General features: G+C 38.0%; 1 protein-coding gene across 1 annotated transcript in view; it reads left to right on the plus strand.

The window, feature by feature from the left end:
* The window catches only part of COL21A1 (collagen type XXI alpha 1 chain), a 244,132-nt gene that overhangs the window by 139,268 nt on the left and 81,844 nt on the right, over window positions 1–23,020 (plus strand). The window contains exons 11-12 of the mRNA XM_036765998.1: window positions 20,225–20,278; window positions 20,372–20,425. Of these exons, the coding sequence (XP_036621893.1) occupies window positions 20,225–20,278; window positions 20,372–20,425 (108 nt within the window). The remainder of the gene's footprint in view (window positions 1–20,224; window positions 20,279–20,371; window positions 20,426–23,020) is intronic.

Below are 23,020 nucleotides of genomic sequence, written 5' to 3' on the forward strand. Positions count from 1 at the left end.
AAATGATTATTAATTAATAGCCATTGATTTGGGAAGAATCAGATTTCCTCCTTTCCTTTATTCTCATTTCAAGTCCTCAGTCTCTGAAGGCTGAGCTAACCTCCAGCTTATTCAACTCCAACTAACCCTACAATCTCAAGTGTAAGGTGAATTCCATTCAATCAGACTTGAGTGGAGATAGGCCCTTTTGTCTAAATTGCCCAAGGCTGGGTGTGGTCTGGGTGTAGAGATGGTTTCTCTGTCCAAGGGTGAGAGGATGTCATGCTCAGTCCCTCATTGGAGTAAGCCCACTTCTCTTTGTAAATTCCACTTCTTATTAATTGCTAGACAATCAGAGTTGATTGTCATCCTTTTGAACATTCAACTTCCAAAAGGGCATGTAAACTCTGAGCCCACTGCCATAATGGTCTTTGGTCTGAGAGAGATGGTCAAATAACCATCCTTTTATTAAAATGCTGACATTATTAATAAATTTAAATTGCCCAGAGCAAGTGGACATTTGGAAATGAACTTATATGTGCATGTGAACCTTGCAGTAAGATTTAGGAAGTATGGGTAATATGAATGGCTCAGTGGATAGAACCTTGGCCTGATGGAAAAAGAAGACCTGAGTTCAAATTTAACCTCACTCATATACTAGCTCTGTGACCATATTCAAGTTACTTAACCACTATTTGCCTCAGTTTCCTCATCTGTAAAATAGAGGTAATAATGAATCTACTTCACAGGATTGTTGTGAGGATCAAATGAGATGATATTTGTAAAGTGCTGTAAGACAAATAACACTAGCACACTGGATGGCTGCTAGCACAGGTTCACTCTTGATCTGGTCAGACTGGAAAGACAGCTTCAAAGGGGTTAATAATCTTACTTTATTCTAGTCTAGTCTTCTCATAGTATTGCTTATAATCAACACAAACTCCTACAGAATTCCCTAATCATCCTTGTCACCAGGGCTAGTGAGAAAGGGGGGCAACTACCCCTACATCTTGATGGGGTCAATTGAGACAGGCACAACTTGTGCACTGCCCTGAATTCCCTCAAGCCTCAAAGCCAGCTGAGGCTCACACAGATTCCCCACTGCCAAGCCTTATGGGTGCCAGTCAAGGCACACAACATTCCAGCTTTTGCATTTAACCCTAGAGGGTTCCCCCTAAGCCTTGATGGGGGCTAGTCAAGGCATACAGCATCACAGTTTGTGCACCCGACCCTAAAGACTTCCCCATTCACTGATTAGTACCTACCTATTTTATAGGGTGACAGACAAAGAAGGCATATTGCCAGTAATAGCCTCACAAGTTTACATCACCTCATCCCTATATCCCATTGTGCATTCGCAGTGGATGTTTACAGTTTCAGCACACATGTTCATATTATTCATCATTATATAATACTGTGCAAGTGTGGTGGAGATGTTTTGAACCTTGAACCTGGGAACTCATATCTAAATACCTGGAAGCAAGAGATTGTTACGGCCACAGATCCTGGGAAACTGCACTCTAAGAAATAATAACAAAAATCTACTTTATACACACTAAAATTCACCTTACTTACACAACACACTGTCTGGCATGTAGTAAGTGCTTTGTTAATGTAACTTATTGTTATTATCCACAATTAATAGACTGTGTCTGTCAATACCTCTATTAAAAACTATCTTCTGTATATTAATTAGTGGTTTCTAACTTCATTAGGAACATTTAGCTTGTGGACACAGTGTCAGTGGAACCTCAAAAAGTGGGAGAGATGGTTTGCTTCTATTTACTCCTGCTTCCAAGGTGAATTAAGAAAGAAAAAAAAAACATAGCAGTTTTATTGTGTAAGTGCCCCTGAATAATACATTTAAACAGTAGTTAATACTCATTTCACTTTGTTTCTGTGATCTTGAATATTATTTATTATAAACTATTGTATTTCTTTACATTTTAATGTTAATATCCACTGGTTCTCTTTGATGCTATTGCCTTCCTTCTAAGGCTACCTCCAATTTGCCCTGTATATATCTATATCTATATTTCTATTATTTCTATTTCTATTAGAATGAGAGCTTCTTGAAGGCAGGGACTCTTTTTGTTTCTTATTGTATCTCCAGCACTTAGCATAGTGCCTCTAAGTACTTAATAAATGCTTGTTGACTGACTGACTGACTATTGATTAACCATTTAAAGTCTCTCACAGACTGGCCCCAACACATCTTTCTAGTCTGATTATGCATGGTAATCCTTTGTACACTCCTGACTAAACTGGCCTTTTTCCTGTTCCTGATACACAATGCTCCATTTCTCTGTCTTTGTGTCTTTATATTCTCTGTCTCAGTTTCTGTCTCTCTGTCTCTTTCCATTTCCCCCCTCTCATTCCCAGAATGTACTCACTCCTTCCTTACCTCTGCTCCTTCGAGACCTTATTTTCCTTTAAGATTCAACTGAAGATTTCCCTTCATCATGAAGCCTTTCCTGATTTCTTTAGCTGCAAATGTCCTTCCCAAAGTACTTTTACCTTTTTTTCTATATATCTATGTATGTTTTCTCTTTCCTAATGAATTAGCAGCTCTTTGACAGCACAGACTTTCACTGTTTTCTTTATATTGTCAAAGCCACAGTTGATTCACAAAAGTAGGCACTTAATAAGTGCTGGTTGGTTGATTGACTATATTATGGGAAACCTATGTGTTTCTCTTTCAAAGGAAACTTTAGAATGTAATTCATTAAGAGGTCTTATTAAAATTTAGTAAATCCATATATATTTGTATTGTTCTCAACTTATAAATTAAAAAGAAGTCATAGAAATTTAGGTAGAGCTCTATTCAGTTTTAATCTGATCCAGTAAACATTTATTGAGCACCTACAGCATTCAAGGTACTATGCTAGAGACCTTACAGAAAGATCATCTAGCCAAAGTCCTTTATTTTTCAAATGAGGAAACTTTTATAAATGAGTTTTAGAAAGAGACCAAGTGATTTGCTAGATGCAACATAGCCATTTGCCAGTGTAGGCCAACTATGCACACATACAGTGGTGGGATTCAGCTGGTTCACACTGGTTCGGCAGAACCGGTACCTAATTTTAGATTGAGTTTGGTGAACCACTTGTTAGTGGGGGCAGGGCCTGTACTCACCATGTCAACTGTGGCAGTGGTGGTGCCTCAGCTTGGTTCTGTGTGTTAATTTATTTGAATCCCACCACTGCATACATACACACACACACACACACATACACACACACATATGGAGAGAGAGAGAGAGAGAGAGAGAGAGAGGGAGAGAGAGAGAGAGAGAGAATCCTGACTTAGCACAGGAAGAAAATGTAGAGGTCATCTAATCTAACTTCCTTATTTTAAAGATGGGGAAATTGAGGCTAAGAGAGGTAGTATGAGGCAGCGAAAAGAGCTTTAGATCAACAGTCAGAAGAACTGGGTTGGAATCCTGGCTCTGCCGCTCACAAATTATGTAATTTTTGGCAAAGTTGTTTCGCCACTCTGGGTCTAAGTATCCTCATCTCTAAAATGAGGAGGTTGGACTGGATGACCTCTAATGTCCTTTCCATCTCTAAATTAAATGACTTGCTAAAATTCATATAGGCAGTAAGTTTTATAGCTGGGATTTGAACTCATGTTCAACCTATGTCCAGTACCACAACACCATGGATCTCAGTTCTATCCTTCAAGGAAAATAAAATCTGGGGTAATCTCTATTCTCTTTGTCTCACCAAACAGGTACAGGGATGAAGACCATAAAAACTGGCCTTATTTCCAAGGTTTGATAATACCCATGGGGCACTGGGTACTTTTAAAAACACCATCAAATGGCTCCACTGAGTGGTCAGTGTAAAAGCACCTCCTAGACTCAGTTTGGTATGTAGTGACCTTAGAAGTTTTACTCTGGCCTCAGTCTCACCCTATCCCTGAATATTCTCAAGCTATCATGTAGGTTCTGAGCCATCACCCCTTCCCTTCTTAGAATTCTGATTCCCCTGGGTACAGCTGTTGGGCAAATTTATTCAATTTGGGTTACAAGATTCTCCATTTGTGTAGCTTACAATTCACAGGATGCTATAGTAGGACAGAAGGACTCAAACATTTCTTCCTCTCTCCCTACTACCTCCATTAAAATACCTTATGGAATATAGACTCGGAATGGGGCCAAGAGATGATGAATGGTCCTATGAATGGTTCAAGGTCCTATAGACAATAAGTGGCAAATCTGGGATTGGAACCTAGTTCCTTGATTCTATATCTCCTACTTTTTCACTATAGTTCATTGCCTCACAGGATCAAGAAAACTAAGGATCAGGCATGAGTCAAAGTAATTCAATGTATCTATACTTTGGTCTTTAACTCATAGTCCTAAAGAACCTGGTAACTCTTGAACTGGCCGAGTGTCCAATGGACATACCTTAAAGGCGTTTTTAAGACCAGAATACAACCAGTATCGATGTCCATGATGACAGCTGTTGCCTGATATGATTCTGCTTCTTTTTTTTTTCCTTGCGATGGATAGTGTTGGATAATTATTATGTTGTCTTGAGAATTCCAACAAGAGCATCCCCAGAGTGAGTGGGAATCCCCCATGGATTTTTAAGTGTTAGTTAATTGTCCCTTTTACATGCAGAAGGTACTAGAATTAGTTGATAACAGGAACATCAGTATTATTAGAACTGATTCAGGATTATTTATGCTCTGATTATAGGTTTGTTGTCAGTCTATATCTTTAAATATAAGATTTATAAGTGATGCTCCGATCATAGGTTTGTGTCAGTCGATATCTTTAAATATAAGATTTCTAAGTGATGGGGTGGTGATCCATGGTACTCTATTCATAGTAGACCCAGATGATCTGGAAATTTTATGTTTATTGGGATTGTTTTAGCTTAGAAATCACATTTTTAAAAGGTTCATTTAAAAAATCTTTCCCCTTGTAAGAGATGTGAGGTTGGGTGGCCAGGCAGGAAGAGACTAAGAGCCAAAACAGCTGAGTATCATTAGTGACAGTCAAGGGCCAACACATAGAGGGAGTGGAAGGTGTGGGTGGAGTCTTTAGCCTGGCCATTAAAGCCATCTGGGCTGAGGAAACTTGGATAGAAATATTTTAAGGGAATTCTGCTTTGTTTGGATTTGGTTCTGTGCAATCCCCCTTTGCAAGCCATTTGAACGCTTTTCATATGAAAGCATGATCAAGCCAAGTTTAGGCTTTTAATAGAAAGTTATTCCATTTAGGAGAAACACTAATGTCCATAAGGAAAATGCCTATAGCCAGAATTGAAGGCCTGTTTCCTTCCTTTTGTTTGTTTTTCTTACTCAAATACCTCTATTGCCTTAGTGATTGAATGCATTAACAGCTATGCCAATTTAGCGCAAAGCCGTGACCACAGACCAACAAAAATATCATTTTGGATTTAACTCTGGCTTGTTTTTCTTTTTTTTAAGTTATCAGCTATAGAATTGTTGAATTCAGAGCTGGAATGGAACTTAGAACTCATTGAGCCCAATCCCTTCATTTTACAAATAAAGAGATACAAGGCCAGAGAGACTAATTGAAAGTAAAATTTAAAAGTCATGCTTAATCGATAATTCAAGATTATTAAGGATTTACACTATGTAGTATAGCTGTCAAAAGAAAAACAATAGATAATTTCATAGATTGGTCATAACTTATCCTACATATTTGAACCCTTCCATGTTCTGTCAGAAAAGCTTTTTTTTTTTGTTGTTTCTTTCAAGTGAACAAGTCAACATGTATTTATTAAGTGCTTATTAAGTATGGGGATACTGTGCTAAGCACTGGGAATGTTGTTTCAATTGTATGCTGTATTTTTTTTTCATTTTTATTCTTATGCCTTTGTACTGATCTTTTCTCTAACAAGCCTGTGGTTTGACTATACACAGGCAACTTATTCAAGGTAATGACTCCTATATCAATAATGAGTCTTTTCTTACTGATAAAACATAATCTTTTCACTTATTTTGTTGTCAGTTAGCATTTTTCTTATCTAACATTTACCAATTGTTTTCTTGAGGAAAATGTTAATGATGTAGAAGAGATAGACTTCTATGTAGTTTATAAGTCTTTGGTCTCTCTCATTCTTTATTCCTGACCCACATTCTCCAGTTCTTTGCCATCATCACTCATTCCCATCTTTGCATTTAAATCACCTGACATAGAAGGTATGTTGATTTGCTTTGAAGGGTCTTAGTGAGTTATTCTTTGAATTTCTCAAACCCTTTTTCTTTTGCAACAAGCATTTGTACATAAATTGCAGCTATATTCATTGTGGTCTTTCTGCAAACATTGATTATGTGCACTAGAATAAGAAAAGACTAAAAATGTCATGATGATATTTCCTTTTGCCATTGGTCATACAATAAAACCAATTCTGTGAATTTTTTGTGCTATTTCCAGTAGAGTATAAGAGCTATCTTTCCCTATAACTTTAACATATCTATTTTTTTCTAGATTTGTTTATAATAAGAATGTGAATATTGATATGATTCACTTCATGGCAATTTTGACATGATTCACTTCCTTAAGCAGCATGTCTGCTTACCTGTTTAGATAACTCGTATTATGGTTATGAACAACCAGGTTAAGGTTTGTCAGTAGTCAAAAACTATGTGATATTTTTTTAGTACAAGCTGATCTCATTTTCACTCTGCTGCCGTCCTTGCATAAGGGAGGTGTAAAAGATAGGACCATTTTTCTAAAATTTTATTTTGTTTCATTGTATCACATCTAAATAATTACTAAGTATCCAAGAAGATTCATTCTGTTGCTACTATTATACTGGTCTATAGAACTAAGAAACATGCAGTTTATCAATGTGAACCAGCACTGGAATTTATGTTATAGTCAGATCTATCTAATTTATTGCTTAGTAAATTTTGCTATTACCAAAGTCTGATTGCTCTTCAAAGCAGATATCATTAAATGTAAAGGAAATTCAATCATCATTCTTCCATTTTAAAATTTCAGGTAATTATATTTTTCTTAAGAACACAACAAATAAGAAAAGTGAAATGTTTAAGGATTATGTTCTGATATTGTGATTTATTTGCACTTCTCAGTATAGCATATTTAAGATAATGAGAATTTCTCCCACATTTTAAATAATCAAGGATTGTGAAAAGATTTGTATGCTATATCAATAGTGTAATTAGGATGGCTTTCACAAGTGATTGTAATTCTTGCAAGTTTGAAGATTTGTTTTTCTTTGGTTTCCATTTCAGTGCTATACATATTCTCTGGAGGACTGTAACATAATGAATCATGAAGGAAAATTAAATTGATTCTGTATTTTTTTCAACCCTACAATTTGGCAGTGAGAAGTTTTTTCCTGAAAGTGAGTCATTGACAAAGGGATTTTCTGTGAACATGGAAAAGGCTTTACAGAAATTTCTCAGAAATTGGGATAGGGAGTGGAGATTTTGAACCAGTAATATTGACAAAAGTGGAAAAATTCATGTTCAACAGCTCTAATGAATCAAAGTTCATACAAAAGTTAAAAAATCATACAATGCCACACTTCAGTACACTAATGCAATTGAAATATAGTGTAGCTGAAAAGAGGCATTGCCTTTTGTTGAAGTATAACATCAAAACAATAAAATTTAGATATATGAAGGCACTTTTTTATTTTGTTAGTTTTATTACATAGCATAGTGTCTTATGGCCATTTTCATTTTAAGTTGTTGTGTAGAACTGGTACTAGTCATTTCCCCCCTTGATATTAAACTTCAATTTTGTTTTTTTTTTTCAACTGTATCCAATTTTTCTTGGCTGTTCGCCCTGGGCCCCCTGCTTGGACTATCTTTAAAATTTTTATGTAGTATCTATGTTAATGTTTCCTCTAGCTCATAAAATGAATGATTATTATCATTTTTATTCTACAAAATTTTAGGAATCCACCCGGCCATAAGTTTTTGTTATTTTCCCAGTCGTAAGTAATAGGAGCTAAGTGCTATGATGAAAAGCATTCTCAGCTTGGTGTCAGGAAAACTTCAGTTCACATCTCACCTCAGGCACTTACTAGCTTGCTATGTTTCCCTGGGCAAGTCGCTTGACCTCTTTAGGCCTTATGTCCAAATCTGAAAATGAGAGTAATAACACTACTGACTTTGTAGGGTTGTGAAGATCAAATGATGTAATATATGTAAAGTGCTTTGCAGACTTTAAAGTGCTATATAAATGTTAGTCAGTAGGCATTTATTAAGCACCTACTGTTTGCCAGATGCTATGCTAAGTGCTGGAGATATTTTTAAAAGGAACAAAAGACAATACTAGCTCACAGTCTAATGGAGGAAACAACAAGCAAACAAACTATAACCTGAACAAATTGGAAATAATCGACACGGGAAAGATGCTAGAATGGAGAAGGATCAGGAAAGACTTCTTGTAAAAAGTGGGATTTCACCTAGGACTTGAAGGAAGCTAGGAGAAGGAGATGAGGAGAAGCAGATATGGAGGGATAGCCAGTGAATATGCCCAGAGTCAGAAGATGAAGTGTTTTTTTCTAGAAATAGCAAGGAAGACAACTTTTTTGGATCCCAGAGTTTAGAATGAGGGGTGGGGAAGTGGTATAAGGTATAACAAGACTGGAAACTCTGGGGGTTGAAAGTTATGCAAATCTTTCAGTGCCATACAGAGGATTTTATATTTGATCCCAGAGGGGATAGGGAGCCACTGGAGTTTATTGAGTAGGGGCATGACATGAGTCAGACTTGTACTCTAGAAATATCACATTGACAGCTGAGTGAAGGATGGACTGGAGTGGGGAGAGACTTATTGCAGTAATCTAAGTATGAGATGATGAGGGCCTACACCAGGGAGGCAATGTCTGAGGAGAGAAGGAAGCATGTACAAGAGATGCTATACAGGTAGAAATAGCACACCTTGGCAACAGATTGGATAGGTGTGGGGGGGGGGAGAAGAGAAACTGAGGAATCAAATAAGACACCTGGATTGCAATCCTGTGTTACTGGGGAGATGGTGGTGTCCTCACTAGTAATAGGTAGGGTAAGAAAAGGGTAGAGTTTTGGAGGGAAAGTAACAAATTCAGTTTTAGACATGTTGAATTTAAAGTGTTTTTGGCACATCCAATTTGAGAGGTCAAATAGACAATTGGAGATACAAAACTGGGGTCGACAATTGTTACTATTATCTACTATACCTGCATTATATACAGTGATCCCGGTGGTTTCTCTCTTTCCCCGCATTTAAGACTAGTCTATTTTGTGTGTTGGATGAATATTAAACAGTGATGATGACTAGGTGTGGCATTTTCAAAGGCCTGGCTAAATGACAGTTTGTAGAGTAACATTCTTCAGAATTCACTTATACACTCATGCTCCAAATTCCCCTTGGTCTCAAAGCCTTATATCTATGATCTGATACATTTTTTAGGAAGACATTAAATGTTCCTCCTGGAGAAGATGAAGGATAATGGTATTAGTCACCTGCCATAGCTCATGGAATGAGTCATGAGTGAGGTAGGACATAGTTTAGCTCTTATTTACTTCTCCTTAACCGTGTCCTGTATAATAAATAGGTCAGATTAGCTTCAATTCAGTTCAGCAGACATTGAACACTTAGTGTGTATTGAATATTGTGGTAGACACTGAGTAAGATAAAAAGTTTAAATTAGACATGGTCCCTACCCTGGTGCAGATATAGACTAACTACTTTACTTCTATAAGAGAAAGCATTCCATATATCACTGGATGTTCCTTAAAAGATTCGCTGAAATATAAAAAATAAAGCTTTTGCTTAGCATTTTTTAGAAAAAAAGGGTAGTTCCAGAAATGTGACCTTTGTCAATAACAGAATACCTTAGAATAATTGTACTTTAGAGGTAGATGGAGTCTTAGAGATCACTTCTCTCTCCAGGGTGGGTTAAATGGTTTACACAGCTGTCTAATGTAGAGAAAGTCCTAAGACACATCTTATGACTCTCTGGTAGGATCGGTACCAGGACACATCTTCTAACCTCTCTAGTTCACCGTGCTATGTTGCTTCTCTTTTGTTTCACAACCAAGTTTTAGTGTATTCTAGAACTGAAATGGACTTTAGAGGCCATCTAATCTAATGTCCCTCCTAGTGAAGGAATCTCCTTTTCAGTATTCCTGACAGGTGGTCATTTTTGCTTTTCTTGAGCGTTTACATCTGCAAGGTATTTCTTCATAATAGCTTCCTTTCAGGAACTTTATTCACATTTATTTTCTCTTACAACTTATTATCACAGATGGTTCTTGAAGTTCTCTTTGTTCTTTGTTCTTGACGAAGACCTAAATGACATCACTAAGTTAGAATTAAGTTACAGTGTGTCTGACTATGGCTGATTAGACCAATACACACTCAGAATGCTTTACCACACAAATAGACCATGTGAACATTTGGGATGGATTGCATAAATTTGCACATCTTGCATTTCTTTTAAGCTACTTCAGTTATGCTTTGCTCATAGAGCACAGCACCTTCTCTGAAGCGGGCACACCATGCTGAGTGGTCCTGTGCCAGCGCCTCCCAACAAACAATTCTAAAGTTCTTAAGAGGAACCTTGAAAATTGAATTTTCCTTTGTATCATATTTTCTGACCATCTTGAGAGCACTTTTGTGAGTTTTCTATAAAATACTCTTTTAGGCAAGCATAAATTTGGTATTTGAACGTGGCCAGTCCATTGGTTTTGCACTCTCTGCGGTAGGGTTTGAACTCTTTGGCAGTTTAGTTTGAGAAAAGACCTCAGTGTCTGATATCTCATCCTGCCTGGTGATCTTCAGAATCTTCCTAAGACAATCAAAATGGAAGTGATTCAGTTTCCTGGGTGCTGGTAGTATTATCCAGGTTTCATAGTCATACAACAATGAGGTCAGCACAGTGGCTCTGTAGACCTTCAGTTTAGTAGTCAGTTTAATACCTCTTCTTTCCCACACTTTCCTTTGGAGCCTCTCAAACACTGAGATGGCTCTGGCAATGTGTGTGTCAACCTCATTATCAGTGTATAAATCCCTGGAAAGCACACTGCCAAGGTAAATGAACTTATCCATAGTATTTAAAATTTCTCCATTTGCTGTAACTGATGGCTCCGTGTATGGATGGTGTGGTGCTAGCTGATGGAGCAGCTATGTTTTCTTGGTGTTGTTAGGCCAAAATTAGCACAAGCAGCAGAGAATCAATCCATACTTTGGATATCTCAGCTTCAGAGACTTGATTGAGTACACAATCATCTGCAAACAAAAAAATCATGCATCAACACTCCTTTCACTTTGATCTTGGCTTGTAGCATTTTCCAGTTGAAGAATTTACTATGAGTGTGGTAGCTGATCTTTACGCCGTTTTTGACCTCATTAAAGGCATTTGATAACATGTCTGAAAACATTATGCTAAAAAGCATGGTAGCAGATACATAGCCTTGTTTCACTCCATTGGTGACTGAGAAAGTGCAAGAGCATTGTCCATCATCTAAAACCCAGGCAAGCATGCCATCATGAAATTGATGTACATTACTGATGAACTTCTCCAGGCAACCAAATTTTGACATAATTTTCCATAACCCCTCACGATTGGCAATACCAGAGGCCTTGGTCAGATCTATAAATGTTGTGTACAGACCTCTGTTCTGTTCTTGGTATTTCTCCTGGAGTTGTCAGGCAGCAAACACCATATCAACCATTTGTTGGACCTTTCTGAACCCACCTTGGCTCTCAGGTAGATGACCACCCTGCAAGTGAAATATCAGCCTATTAAGGAGGTCTCTGGCAAGAATCTTGCCAGCAATAACTAAGAGAGAGACCCCCTGTGATTGTCACAGGACAATCTATTTCCTTTATCTGTATAGAGGTGGACAATGGAGGCATCCTTGAACTCCTGGGGGTAATAGCCTTTTGCCATATAACCCAGAAAATTTCAGTCAGCTTTTATATGGACAATGGACCTCCCACCTTGTAAATCTCTGCTGGAATAGAATGAGCACCAGGTGCTTTGCCACAGGAGAGGAACCTAATGACATTCAAAACCTCTTCTTCAGTTGGAGCTTCAGGTAGGGAGCGATTGACTTCAACCTGAGGTAAATAGTCAATGGCTTCAGCACTGATTAATGATGGTCTGTTGAGATCACTATGCAAGTGTTCAGCCCATCTCTCTAGGATCAGGTCCTTATCACTAATCAATATGGCTACATCAGCACTGAGTAGTTGAGATACACCATAAATAGCCTTAAGGGCATCATAAAAATGCTTTGACTTGTTACTGTCAGCATGAAACCGAATTTCATCTGCCTTTTACTGAGCCAAGAATCCTGCATCTCTCTAAGCTTTGCTTGTATTTTACTTTTGCTGAAATTAAATACTGTCTTAGAGATGGATGAACTATCCTGCTGATAAATCCTGTGGAATTCTCATTTTTCATATAGCTGTTTATGAATTTCCCCATCATTTTTGTCAAACCAGTCTTGATGTTTGTGAGTGTTCTGACCCAGATGAGCAAATGCAGTGCTATGCACCAGATCTCTGAAAGCTGCCCACTCCTTTTCTGCTCCACTCTTGCTAACTATGTGTTGGCTCAACTTTCCCCCAAACTTAGCAACAAACTGTACCTGCTCAAAGAAGTGCTCTAGTCATTTTGCCTTGGAGATACCACTTTTGTTGAAGGTGAATATTTATCTTGGAGAGGATAAGTCTATGATCAGTCCAGCACTCTGCACCACACTTTGCCTTCATCATTTTCACATCCTAGCTGTCTCTTCTCCTTACAAGCACACAGTCTATTAAATGTTAATATTTGCTGCAAGGGTGCATCTATGAAGTTTTGTTGCATTTAGGTAAATGGAAAATAGTGTTGGTGATAAGAATGTCATGAAATGCACAAGTCTTCAGTAGTAAGTGACTATAGCTGTTGCTGTTTCCAACTCCTTTCCTCCCAAGGATTCCCTGCCATGTCTGTTAGTCTGAGTCTATTCTAGCATTGAAGTCACTCAGAATCACAAGCTTGTCCTCTTTTGGCCCATTGATGATAAAGGTCTCTAGGCTTTCATAAAATTTTTCTTTGCCCTCATCAGGGCTTGTCATGGTGGGAGCATAGGCACTGATAATGGTGGCATGGCATTTTCCTGCAAGTGGCAATCTCATTGTCATAAGCCTGTTGTTCACTCCCTTTGCAACAAGCTTGTTGACTAGATTAGCTTTGATTGTAAAACTTACTCCAGCTTCATGGTGCTTCCCTTCACTGTGTCCACTCCAGAAAAACATGTATACAGCTCCAACTGCAGGAAACTGGCCTTCATTTGTCAGTTTTGTTTCACTCAGGGCTGCTATTTGGATGTGATACCTGCTGAGTCCTCTTGCAATGAGAGCTGTTCATCTTTCAGGTCTACTGGACTTTGTATTGTATATAAATGTATGCACATTCCATGTACCATGGTGGAATCATCTTTGCAGAAGTTTTTGTATCCCCTCCAGCCAGGCCAGGGAAGGGTAAGCAGATAATTTTTAGGGTGCATTTTCTAGCCCCCTTCTCCCACCAGGAGATGAGCAGTGTGGTCTTTAAAAGGTTGATAAGATACCCAGGGGGCTGCTGAATCCCACCGCTACTTCCAGTGAGAAGAGGACCCTATGTCTTGGGCTGCCTGGATATAGGGTTATGACTCCAGCTCAAGTATATCTGTACCTGCTGCTTCGTCATTTGCCTGTTGCCACAAAGGACTTTGAGATAGATAAAAAGGTATGGGTGATGTCTCTTCCCAAATTGTCAGTCCAATGGCAGGACAGAGTCAAGACAACTGATGATGATGTCTCAGGATGCAGTGGATGACCTTGGCATCTTCAGTGTCTAACCAAGCTCTAAGTACTCCACAGCACCTACTTCAGCTGCCTGTAATGGTAATCAGGGTGGGACTTTTTTTTTTAACTGTTTTCTCTTTCAGAATGCTAAGTTATTCAAGTACCTTTGAGTCTTGCCTTTCAAATCTAATGGCAAGCAAAGTCTGGGACTTTTTGCTGTTTTTCTTCTTGGCACTGAGGTAATCAAGTGCCTTTGATGAATCTTGCCTTTGTTTCTTTGATTGAATCAAGAGTCTTTGATGACCTGCTTAAGAAATAAGAAAACTTAGTCCACGTGGGTTTGAGTCACATGATTGTGACACCCTGACCCTGAGAAGGGTATATAAGATCTGAGGTTGGCATCTTGTTTTGGGGGCTCTCACTCACTGGAAGAATGCTGTGTGATTTGACCAGATGAGACTCTAGGTAGCCATCATGGAGGCCCCTGGCTTTGAAAAACCCTGATGTTGTTGCTTCTCTTTTTGGTAACTATGTATGTGATGTCTTGATGAGACAAAAACCTGTCTGTTGATCTGTTTATATTTTGTCTTTGTATTTGCTCTGAAGTTCAGGGTGCTGGTTTTTTTCCCTGAACTAAATGAATGATATCTATCTATCTATCTATCTATCTATCTCTATATATATATATACATACATATATATATATATATATATATATATATATATATATGTATGTTTAATTAAAGTGAGAATGTTAACTCCTTAAAGTTGCTTTCTTTAGAAAAGCTGATCAAAGAACCTGTGCTAGCAGCCCTCCTGTGTGCTGGTGTTATTGGCCTTATGCCCCCACAACAGCTGCTAGTAACATTGTTGTTTTACTGCCTTCATGGCCTTTGGAATAAATTGTTCTCATCCGCTCATTCCACCAGGGGAAGTCTTCACATGCTTGTGGTAGACACCTCCCTAACTCATTGATGGGTTGGAGACCCCTTGGTTACCCTCAACCTGGTTTATCCTGTCTGCTGAAACTATTTGACAGGGTGTGGCCACTCCACATGCTACAGCTTCTTGGAGCCACAGCTGGGTGGAGAGTTGGGTGGATCAGGTAGACACAAAGTTGGAAAGCAGCAGTGGAAAAGGCTGTGCAGCTCTCACACCAGAGGTACTAGTCTTCCCTGAACATAGCCTCCACCCCTATTGCAGATAGCAAACAAAAGAATCAACTGTCAAAATAGATTTTATTGAATCAGTTTAGTGTTTATGAAATCCTTAAATTGGTACTGAATAAATTACAATGGGACACATTCATAATTTTCAGTTATAGAAAGTTTTGTAAATTATTTCAGGCACACATCCCAAAACTGTTTTATTTGAGATCCTTTAACTTCTTTTCATCCTCTGATCTCAATACATACTAATGGAAACAGAATGGCTTAGAAGGTATTACATAGTATTGTAATAAATAAAACCTTCATCAACTTCATGACAGAAACCCATCGAAGCCAATTTTTTTTTTGTTCATTTTGCCCAAGAACTTAGGCAGCCCAAAGTTATAGCTCAGCAACCCAGGGGAACTTTCACAGCCAAAAATAAACACACAACATAAATCTAAAGACATCCATGGCCAGATACTGACTGCAGTTATTGCCTCAGTGCCCCCATAGCTTAAATATATTACTTTCTTTGATGTAAGTAGCAAATGTTTCTCTTCTGACCAGAATCTTTGAGGGTCTTTTCCTCCCAAATTGATATTTTTATTATGGTAAATTAAGCTATCTTTTGTCTTAGTTCTTACCTAGCTAGCCCTTAGTCATTGAAAGGGTATTGCCTCAGACAAACTGAGACCTTGGAAAGACCTTAATTTGGAAAGGCCAAGGTCTTCCCCTACATCCTGGGCCATCACCAGTCATCTTGACTTATGTCTTGCCACTTGACATTCCATGATTCTGGAAGAGAGAGTAAGGCTGATGACTTTGTGCAACTCTACCTCACTTAAATCCAATTCACACACAAGTCAAGACAACGGCAGAATTCTGCCTCATGTGCTTCCCAGCTGTGTGACTCTAGGCAGACCACTTAACCTCTCTTGGGCTCAGTTTCTTCAGGTGTAAAATGAGGGGGTTGAACTTGAAGGCCTTTAAACTCCCTTTCAGCTCTAAATTTATGATCCTGTGATTTAATGCACCCTCTAAGTTTTATAGATGAGGAGGCTGAGTATCAGAGGGGTTGAGTGACTTGATCACTGTCAGGAAGTCAGTTAGTGGCATAGTCAGGCCTAGCAAACATTTTCTTGAATATTACTTCAGTACATTTGACTATATTTAGGAAAGCTAGGTGGTATATGGATAGAGTCCCGAGCCTGGAGTCAGAAAAACTCATCTTTCTTCATTCAAATTTGTCCTCAGATATTTATTAGCTGTGTGACCCTGGGCAAATCACTTAACTCAGTTTGCCTCAGTTTCCTCATCTGTAAAATGAGCTGGAGAAAGAAATGGCAGACTACTCTAGTATCTTTGCTAAGAAAACCCCAAATGGGGTCACAAAAAGTTGGACAAGACTGAAAAAAATGATTTAATTCCCAATTGCACTGCCAGTGGTATGAGGTTTTTCTTAGTTTAACTCTGGATAGGTTAAAAAATATATTGTTGACTATGATACTATAGATAAAAAAGATGGGTTATTTTGTATGGGTTTTTAATATAATTGCAACTGTTGTTCAGTTATTCTGGTCTTATTCACACCCTGAGAATATGTGCAAGGGAAGCCATCTAGGCTTTGCTGTCAGGACCCTTTGGTCCTATGATATGTAAATTTCAAGTGAGTTCCAGACATCTGCAGTGAGACTAGCAGAACGCTAAATGGTGCTGTTAATGTAGAGATGATGTGGACATGTTAACTTGAAAGTTTTACTGAGAACTTTGAAATGATTTGGATATTTTAATGAACTTAACTGCAAGGTGGCACAGATGAGAAGTTAGTCCACTCCCCTTCAAAACCCTGTAAAAATGAGACCTCCAACTACAGTTTCTCCTCCCCAGCACTCTTGCATCTCCATCTGGGTCTATGCTGCCCAGTGCTCCCAACGCTAATTTGTGATTATATGAGTTACTCTCTGTGACTTTCCCAGTCATTATTCACTTCTTCACTGCTGCTTACCTTCATCCACCAACCCATCCATGTCTCTCTGACCTTTGCCCCTCCATTCCCCTCTACTTTTTCTTTCTTTATCTCTGTACTTTGTGTTATTTGCCCCTGCACCCTCTGTGCCTTATTAAAGTGTCATTCCCACTTCCATCATCATCTTTCCCAGCAGGTACCCAAAGAACTGGGAATGCCTGCTGCCATTTCATAATTCCATAAATTAATAAATAAAAAATTTGATGTAAATATTGCAGTTATGGCATATAAAAGTCGATTAGAGGAAGTAAGGATGTTTGGCACAGAGAAGTAATATTTTTCTTCAAAAATGTGACGGCCTGACCTACGGAGCAAAAGTAGGGCTTGTTCTCATTGGCTCCAGAGGGCAGAACCAGGAGTGACTATTAAAAGTTGCAAAAAAGGAAATTCAGTATTTAGAAGAGCTTCCTAAAAATTAGAAATAGCAAAAAAAAAAATGGAATGGATTTTCTCATAGGTGGTGAGTTTGCTCTTAAAAGAAGTCTTGTGGAAAGTGTTAATCACCACTTATTGGATATGTTTATAAAAGCAGTTTTTAATAAGATATAACTTAAACTAAATAGCCTCTGAAGTCCCTTCCAATATTGAAACTCAGCGATTCTTTAAACTAATCATATTTGGAAATAAGGGCATATACAAGTCATTATTGTTCAGTTACTTCAGTCCTGTCTGACTCCTGGTGACCCCATTTGGGGTTTTCTTGGCAAAGAAACTGGAGCAGCTTACCATTTCCTTCTCTAGCTTATTTTACAGATGAAGAAACTGAGGCAAACAGGGTGAAGTGACTTACCCAGGGTTACATGGTTAGTGTCTAAAGCTGGATTTGAACTCAGGAAGATGAGTCTATTTGACTCCAGGCCTGGCACTTTATCCACAATGCCACCTAGTTTCCCCTGTCAACAAGTAGAAGGTCTTAAAATTCATTATTAGAATTTTTTTTTGATGCAATTATCGAGTGGGAATCATTTTGAGGCTTTTCAAAATAATATAATTAGAGCTACTCTCTTAAAGATAATTCCATTGATTTATTATAATAATACAGGTTTACAAAGTACTTTACAAATATCTCATTTTACCCTCATATCAATCCTGGAAAGTAGGTTCTGTTATTATCCTCATTTTACAGGAGAGGAAACTGAGACAGGCAGGGGTTAAGTGACTTACCCAGGGTGGCACAACTAATAAGTATCTGAGGCAGGATTTGAACTCAGATCTTCCTGACTCCAGAAGCAGTTAGGTGGTGCAGTTTACCCACTGCACCACCTAGCTGCCTCTGTATAAAAGATGGATTATATGGAGGAGAATCTGCAGGCAAAGAGGTTTGGCAGTCTGACTCTCACAGAGTGTCTGTGAGATTTTTAGAAATTAGCCTAGGTTTTGGGCTCTGGGAAGCAGAGATGGAGCTGAGAAATCACTGAAAAAGGGATGACTTGTGGCTTTGGAATCAGAGGGCCTTATGATCCTGTGTTGATGCTATTATTCTGTGAGTTTGTGTGGATGTGGATGAGACAATGTTAATTATGAGCTGCATTCTGGTGCTGTAGGTTTTGGAATAGTCAATGTGAAGGCAAAAACTGGAAGTATGCTAATTGATGCAATACTTAGGTGGGCAGTAAAAGGGTGGGGGAGGAGAAAGGAGGTGTCTGAGACTCTCCCTTGCATAACAATCATGCTTTCTGGATAGTGAGAAGGGTCAATAAAGAAGCCTTGAGAGAATGCTGAGAGGTAAAATCAAAGAAGTAGATAATTGGGATGTCCCTAACTACAGCTAGAAAAGATATTGAAAGGGAATGAAGCCAGCATGATCAGAGCTAGTTAAAATTGACTGTAAGTAGGATCATTGATTTACATCTACAAGGGACCTGGGGGTGGGGGGGGGGCAGTTAATCCAGTCCTCTTTTAACCAAAGAGGAAACTGAAACCAAAGGAGATTAAATGATTTACCCTAGATTACCAAAGTAATGAGCTTCAGAAATGGTATCTTTTTAGGACTATAGGTCCAGAGCCCAGGAGGGACCTCAGAGGTCATTTGGTCCAATTCATTCATTTTAAAGGTGAGGAAACTGAGGCACAAGGAGATTAAGTGGTTTGCTCAAGGTTACATGGGTGATAAGCATCAGAAATGGTATCACACATAGGATCATAGGTATAGAGCTGGGAGGGACCTCAGGGATCATCTGGTCCAACTCATTCATTTTACAGATAAGGAAACTGAGGCCCAAGGAGATTAAATGATTTCCCTAAAGTTACACAAGTAATAAGTGTGAAAAATTGTATCATACCTAGAATCATAGTCTAGAGCTGGGAAGGACCTCAGAAGTCCTTTGATCTTACGCCCTCATTTTGCAGATGAGGAAACTGAGGCCCAGGAAGTTAGTGACTATCAAAGGTGTGATTTGAACACAGGACCTTGATTCCAGAGGCAGTATGTTTTCCACTGTATTACACTAAACAGAGAAGAAGCTATTGCATTGGTGATGAAAAACTGGACCTCAATGAGAAGAATTTTGGTAGAACATTGGAAATGGAAACTTTTGCTCAGCGAGGTTGAACCTGGAGGAATTAAACCTGATTAGGTCCAGGGCCTGGTATATGGGTCTGTAGATGCTGAATTGCATGTATCAGTAGGAAGCCTTCAGTTGGCTCTGCATAAATCTATAGACTTATGCAGTATTAGCAATTTAATAGGTTGCATCTCATTGTGAGCAATCCCAACTGCTATATAGGCTCAAACTGAAGAAAATAATTAATTTACTCTGAGCGTGAAATTTGATGTTCATTAATAAATTGATATAAAACATATTTTATTGATTCTGTTTTCTAAATCTTTATGTGGGTAATTTTTTTTCTTTTAAAATGTTCCTATAATAGTTACTTTTAGATGCTTTTATCTACAAGACTAGCTAACTTCAAAGGGTATTTACCATTCTTTCTAATGATTATGGTAAACACAAAGCCTGTATTTTAAATTTCAGCATTTCTAGATATCTGTTTTAGCCAAAATATTGCAAAACCTTAAAACTTTTAATTTTAAATCTTAAGAGAAAAAATAGATTCTAAGAAATCTCTCAGGGGGAAAAGGCATTTAATGCCTTAATTCCCCAGACTCACAAGCAGCCAGCCAGTAGGTAAAAAATTCAAAAGAAATGAGTTGAGGAGGGGTGTGCAGTGCTAGATAAGGAAATATATGAAAACAGGCAGGAAATCCCAAGAAATCCTGAAATGAAAGAATGTATTTGGAAATATAATGAATTAACAATTCTTTTTCTTTTTTTTAAAAAATAGGGATATCAAGGAATTTCAGGAAGTCCAGGTATTCCAGGATCACCAGGGATTCAAGTATGTGATCAGGCTTTAGGTATTTAAAAATAATCTTGTTTTTAAAGAACCTAAAAAAGTAACTAACCAAGTTTAATTTTCTTATTAATTTAGGGAGCCCGTGGACTACCGGGTTACAAAGGAGAACCAGGAACAGGTGGTAATAAGGTAAATAACTTGCTTATATTTGTAACAATTTGTGACTTTTAATTCTTTTCAGTGTCTCATAAATAGGCTGGGCTTCAGGTTTAAATATAAATATTTTAAGATGAGAAAGTTCTAGATAGAAAAATGAGGACTCACTCTCCTGCTTTGTAAGCAATTTTTATACCTCTTTCCTAGGAATGGCTGTCCCTCATTTAAAAACAATCTACTACACATATATTTCAATTTAAAAACGGATACATTTGAGGATTATAATTTATTTTTTAAAAGATTCTTTGCCTCAAAGAGATTTGCTTTTGGCCTTCTTAAAATAGTTTTCATCCCTAATAAATTTACCTTATGGCATAGTTTAAAAAATTCAGTCTGCAATTTCCAAGAAACACCTTGTTTGAATAAGTCAGGTTATACCTTTATTTATACAGTTAGATTTAGGCTATGGTATTCCCCTGATGGCAACAGGAACATCCCTCCTATGCCCAATGTATTCTACTCTGATCATATTTTTAAGTGTGAGGCTTTTGATTATGAAAATGAACTGCTTTGCATATATAAGATTAGTTTAATGGGAAAAGAATAGAAATTACAACAAGGTTTTAGTTATGGAAGACTGAATTGCTCCCACTGATAGATTTAGTGAAATCAGAAGAAGATGATGCAAGGTTTTAGCGGAAAAATACTAAGGTTGGTTTTGGATAGGTTGAATCTGAAGCATCCACAGAACACTAAGGTGGAGATGTATTATAAGCAATTAGAGAAATGAATCTAGATCTTAGAACATAGTTCAGTGTTGGAGCCTATAAACAGCAATAAATATATTTGTCATTCACATGTGGACTGTGTGTGCTTTTTTGGTGTTAGTTTATGTATCTCCTTCAAAGGTATTTTTTTTAATTTAATGTTCTAAATACCAGGTTGTGACTTTATAGAAGTGTAGCTATACTAAAAAAATGAATTTTGACTCACCTGTCCCAGCTATCAGGCAATGAAATTCCTTTGAACTGAATATCATACACTATGTAAAATCATCTATGTAGTCAAAAATTCATGAATTCACATGCATTTATAAAGTGCACTTTAGGAAAATCACTTCAGCCCCTGTGTGCACAACATATTGAAATGTGGAGAAGCTTGAGCTAGGGAGACCAAATGGGAGGATATTGCAATAGTGCAGGAGAGAAGTGATGACTAGGATGATGGCAATATTATTGGAGAGGAAGGGAGAAATTGACAAATGGAAATGACAAAATTTGGCAACTGATTAGATATGGAAATGAAGAAGAATAAGGAATTGAGGATGATACTAAGGTTGTGAACCTGGACATCCTAGAAGGATGCTGGTACTCTAACAAAAATGAGTAAATTTGAAAGAGTTTGATTTTGAGGGGAAAAGAAGTCCTGTTTTGGGCATGTTGGGTTTGAGTTGTCTCCAGGTTACAGAGTTTGAAATATTTGATGGATAGTTGATGATACAGGATTTGTGGCTCATTAGAGAGAATAAACCTGGATATGTTGATCAACATAGAGATTGTAATTGAATCCAAGGGAGCTGCTGTGCATAATCAGAAAGTGTGTCAAGAGAAAATAGAAGTAAGCCCAAGACTGAGCTTTGGGGTATGCCCATGGTTGTTGAATGACAAGTTGGTAAAGGGAAAGAGTTTATTCAGATAAAAGTACCAGGAAAGAGCACTATCATAAAAACCCAGAGAAGCAGAGTATCTAGGAAGAGAGAGGTTGGTCAGAAGTAGAGAGAGTTCAAGGTTGATGAGAATTGAGAAGAAGCTATTATATTATAATTGGTGGTTAAGAAATCACTGATAATTTTGGAAAGCTCAGTTTCAATTGAGTCAAAGGGTCAATAGCCTGATTGCAGGGAGTGGGAAAGAAAAGAGAGAGGACAAGATATGGAGACACGAAGTGTGTCGATTTTTCAAGGAATTGAGCTAAGAAAGAGAGGAGAGTTACATGATAAAACTTAACAAGGATGTTAGGATCTACTGAGAGGTTTTTGAGGCTGGGAGAGACTTGGATGTGTTTGTAGGCAGCAGGAAAGGAACCAATATAGAGGGAGAGATGGAAGATTAGGCAAGGAGAGAGGATGATAATGGGGGCATTCTGCTGTGGAAGATGTGAAGGAAGGAGATCTAGGGTACATGTGGAGGGGTTGGCCTTAGTGAGAAAGGCCCCTCTTCATCAAAAAGTGAAATAAATGAGGAAATGGTGGAAGATAATTTCAGGGGTTGTGAGGTGAGAAGGAGAGATTGTTAGGTGAGAAGTGGCAGAAAAGAGGGAATTCTCAGTAGAGAGCCTTTATTTTTTCTTTTCTTTTTGGTTAAGTATAAGGCAAATGCTAAGCAAAAGCTAAGAAGAGAAGGTGCTGTGGGAGAATTGGCTTTGAAGGGCCAAAGTTGTAGAAAATGGGATAGAATTGATATTAAACTTTTTGGTCTTAAGACCCCTCTACACTCTACACATTATTGATGATCCTCCAAAGGGCTTTCATTTTTATGGCTTACATATCAATATTTACCATATTCAAAGTTAAAATGGTTTTAACTTCACAGATACCATGAAAGAATCTCAGGACCCCAGACTTCCCCA

This window comes from Trichosurus vulpecula, chromosome 7 (genome assembly GCF_011100635.1).
Source record: "Trichosurus vulpecula isolate mTriVul1 chromosome 7, mTriVul1.pri, whole genome shotgun sequence".
NCBI lineage: Eukaryota > Metazoa > Chordata > Mammalia > Diprotodontia > Phalangeridae > Trichosurus > Trichosurus vulpecula.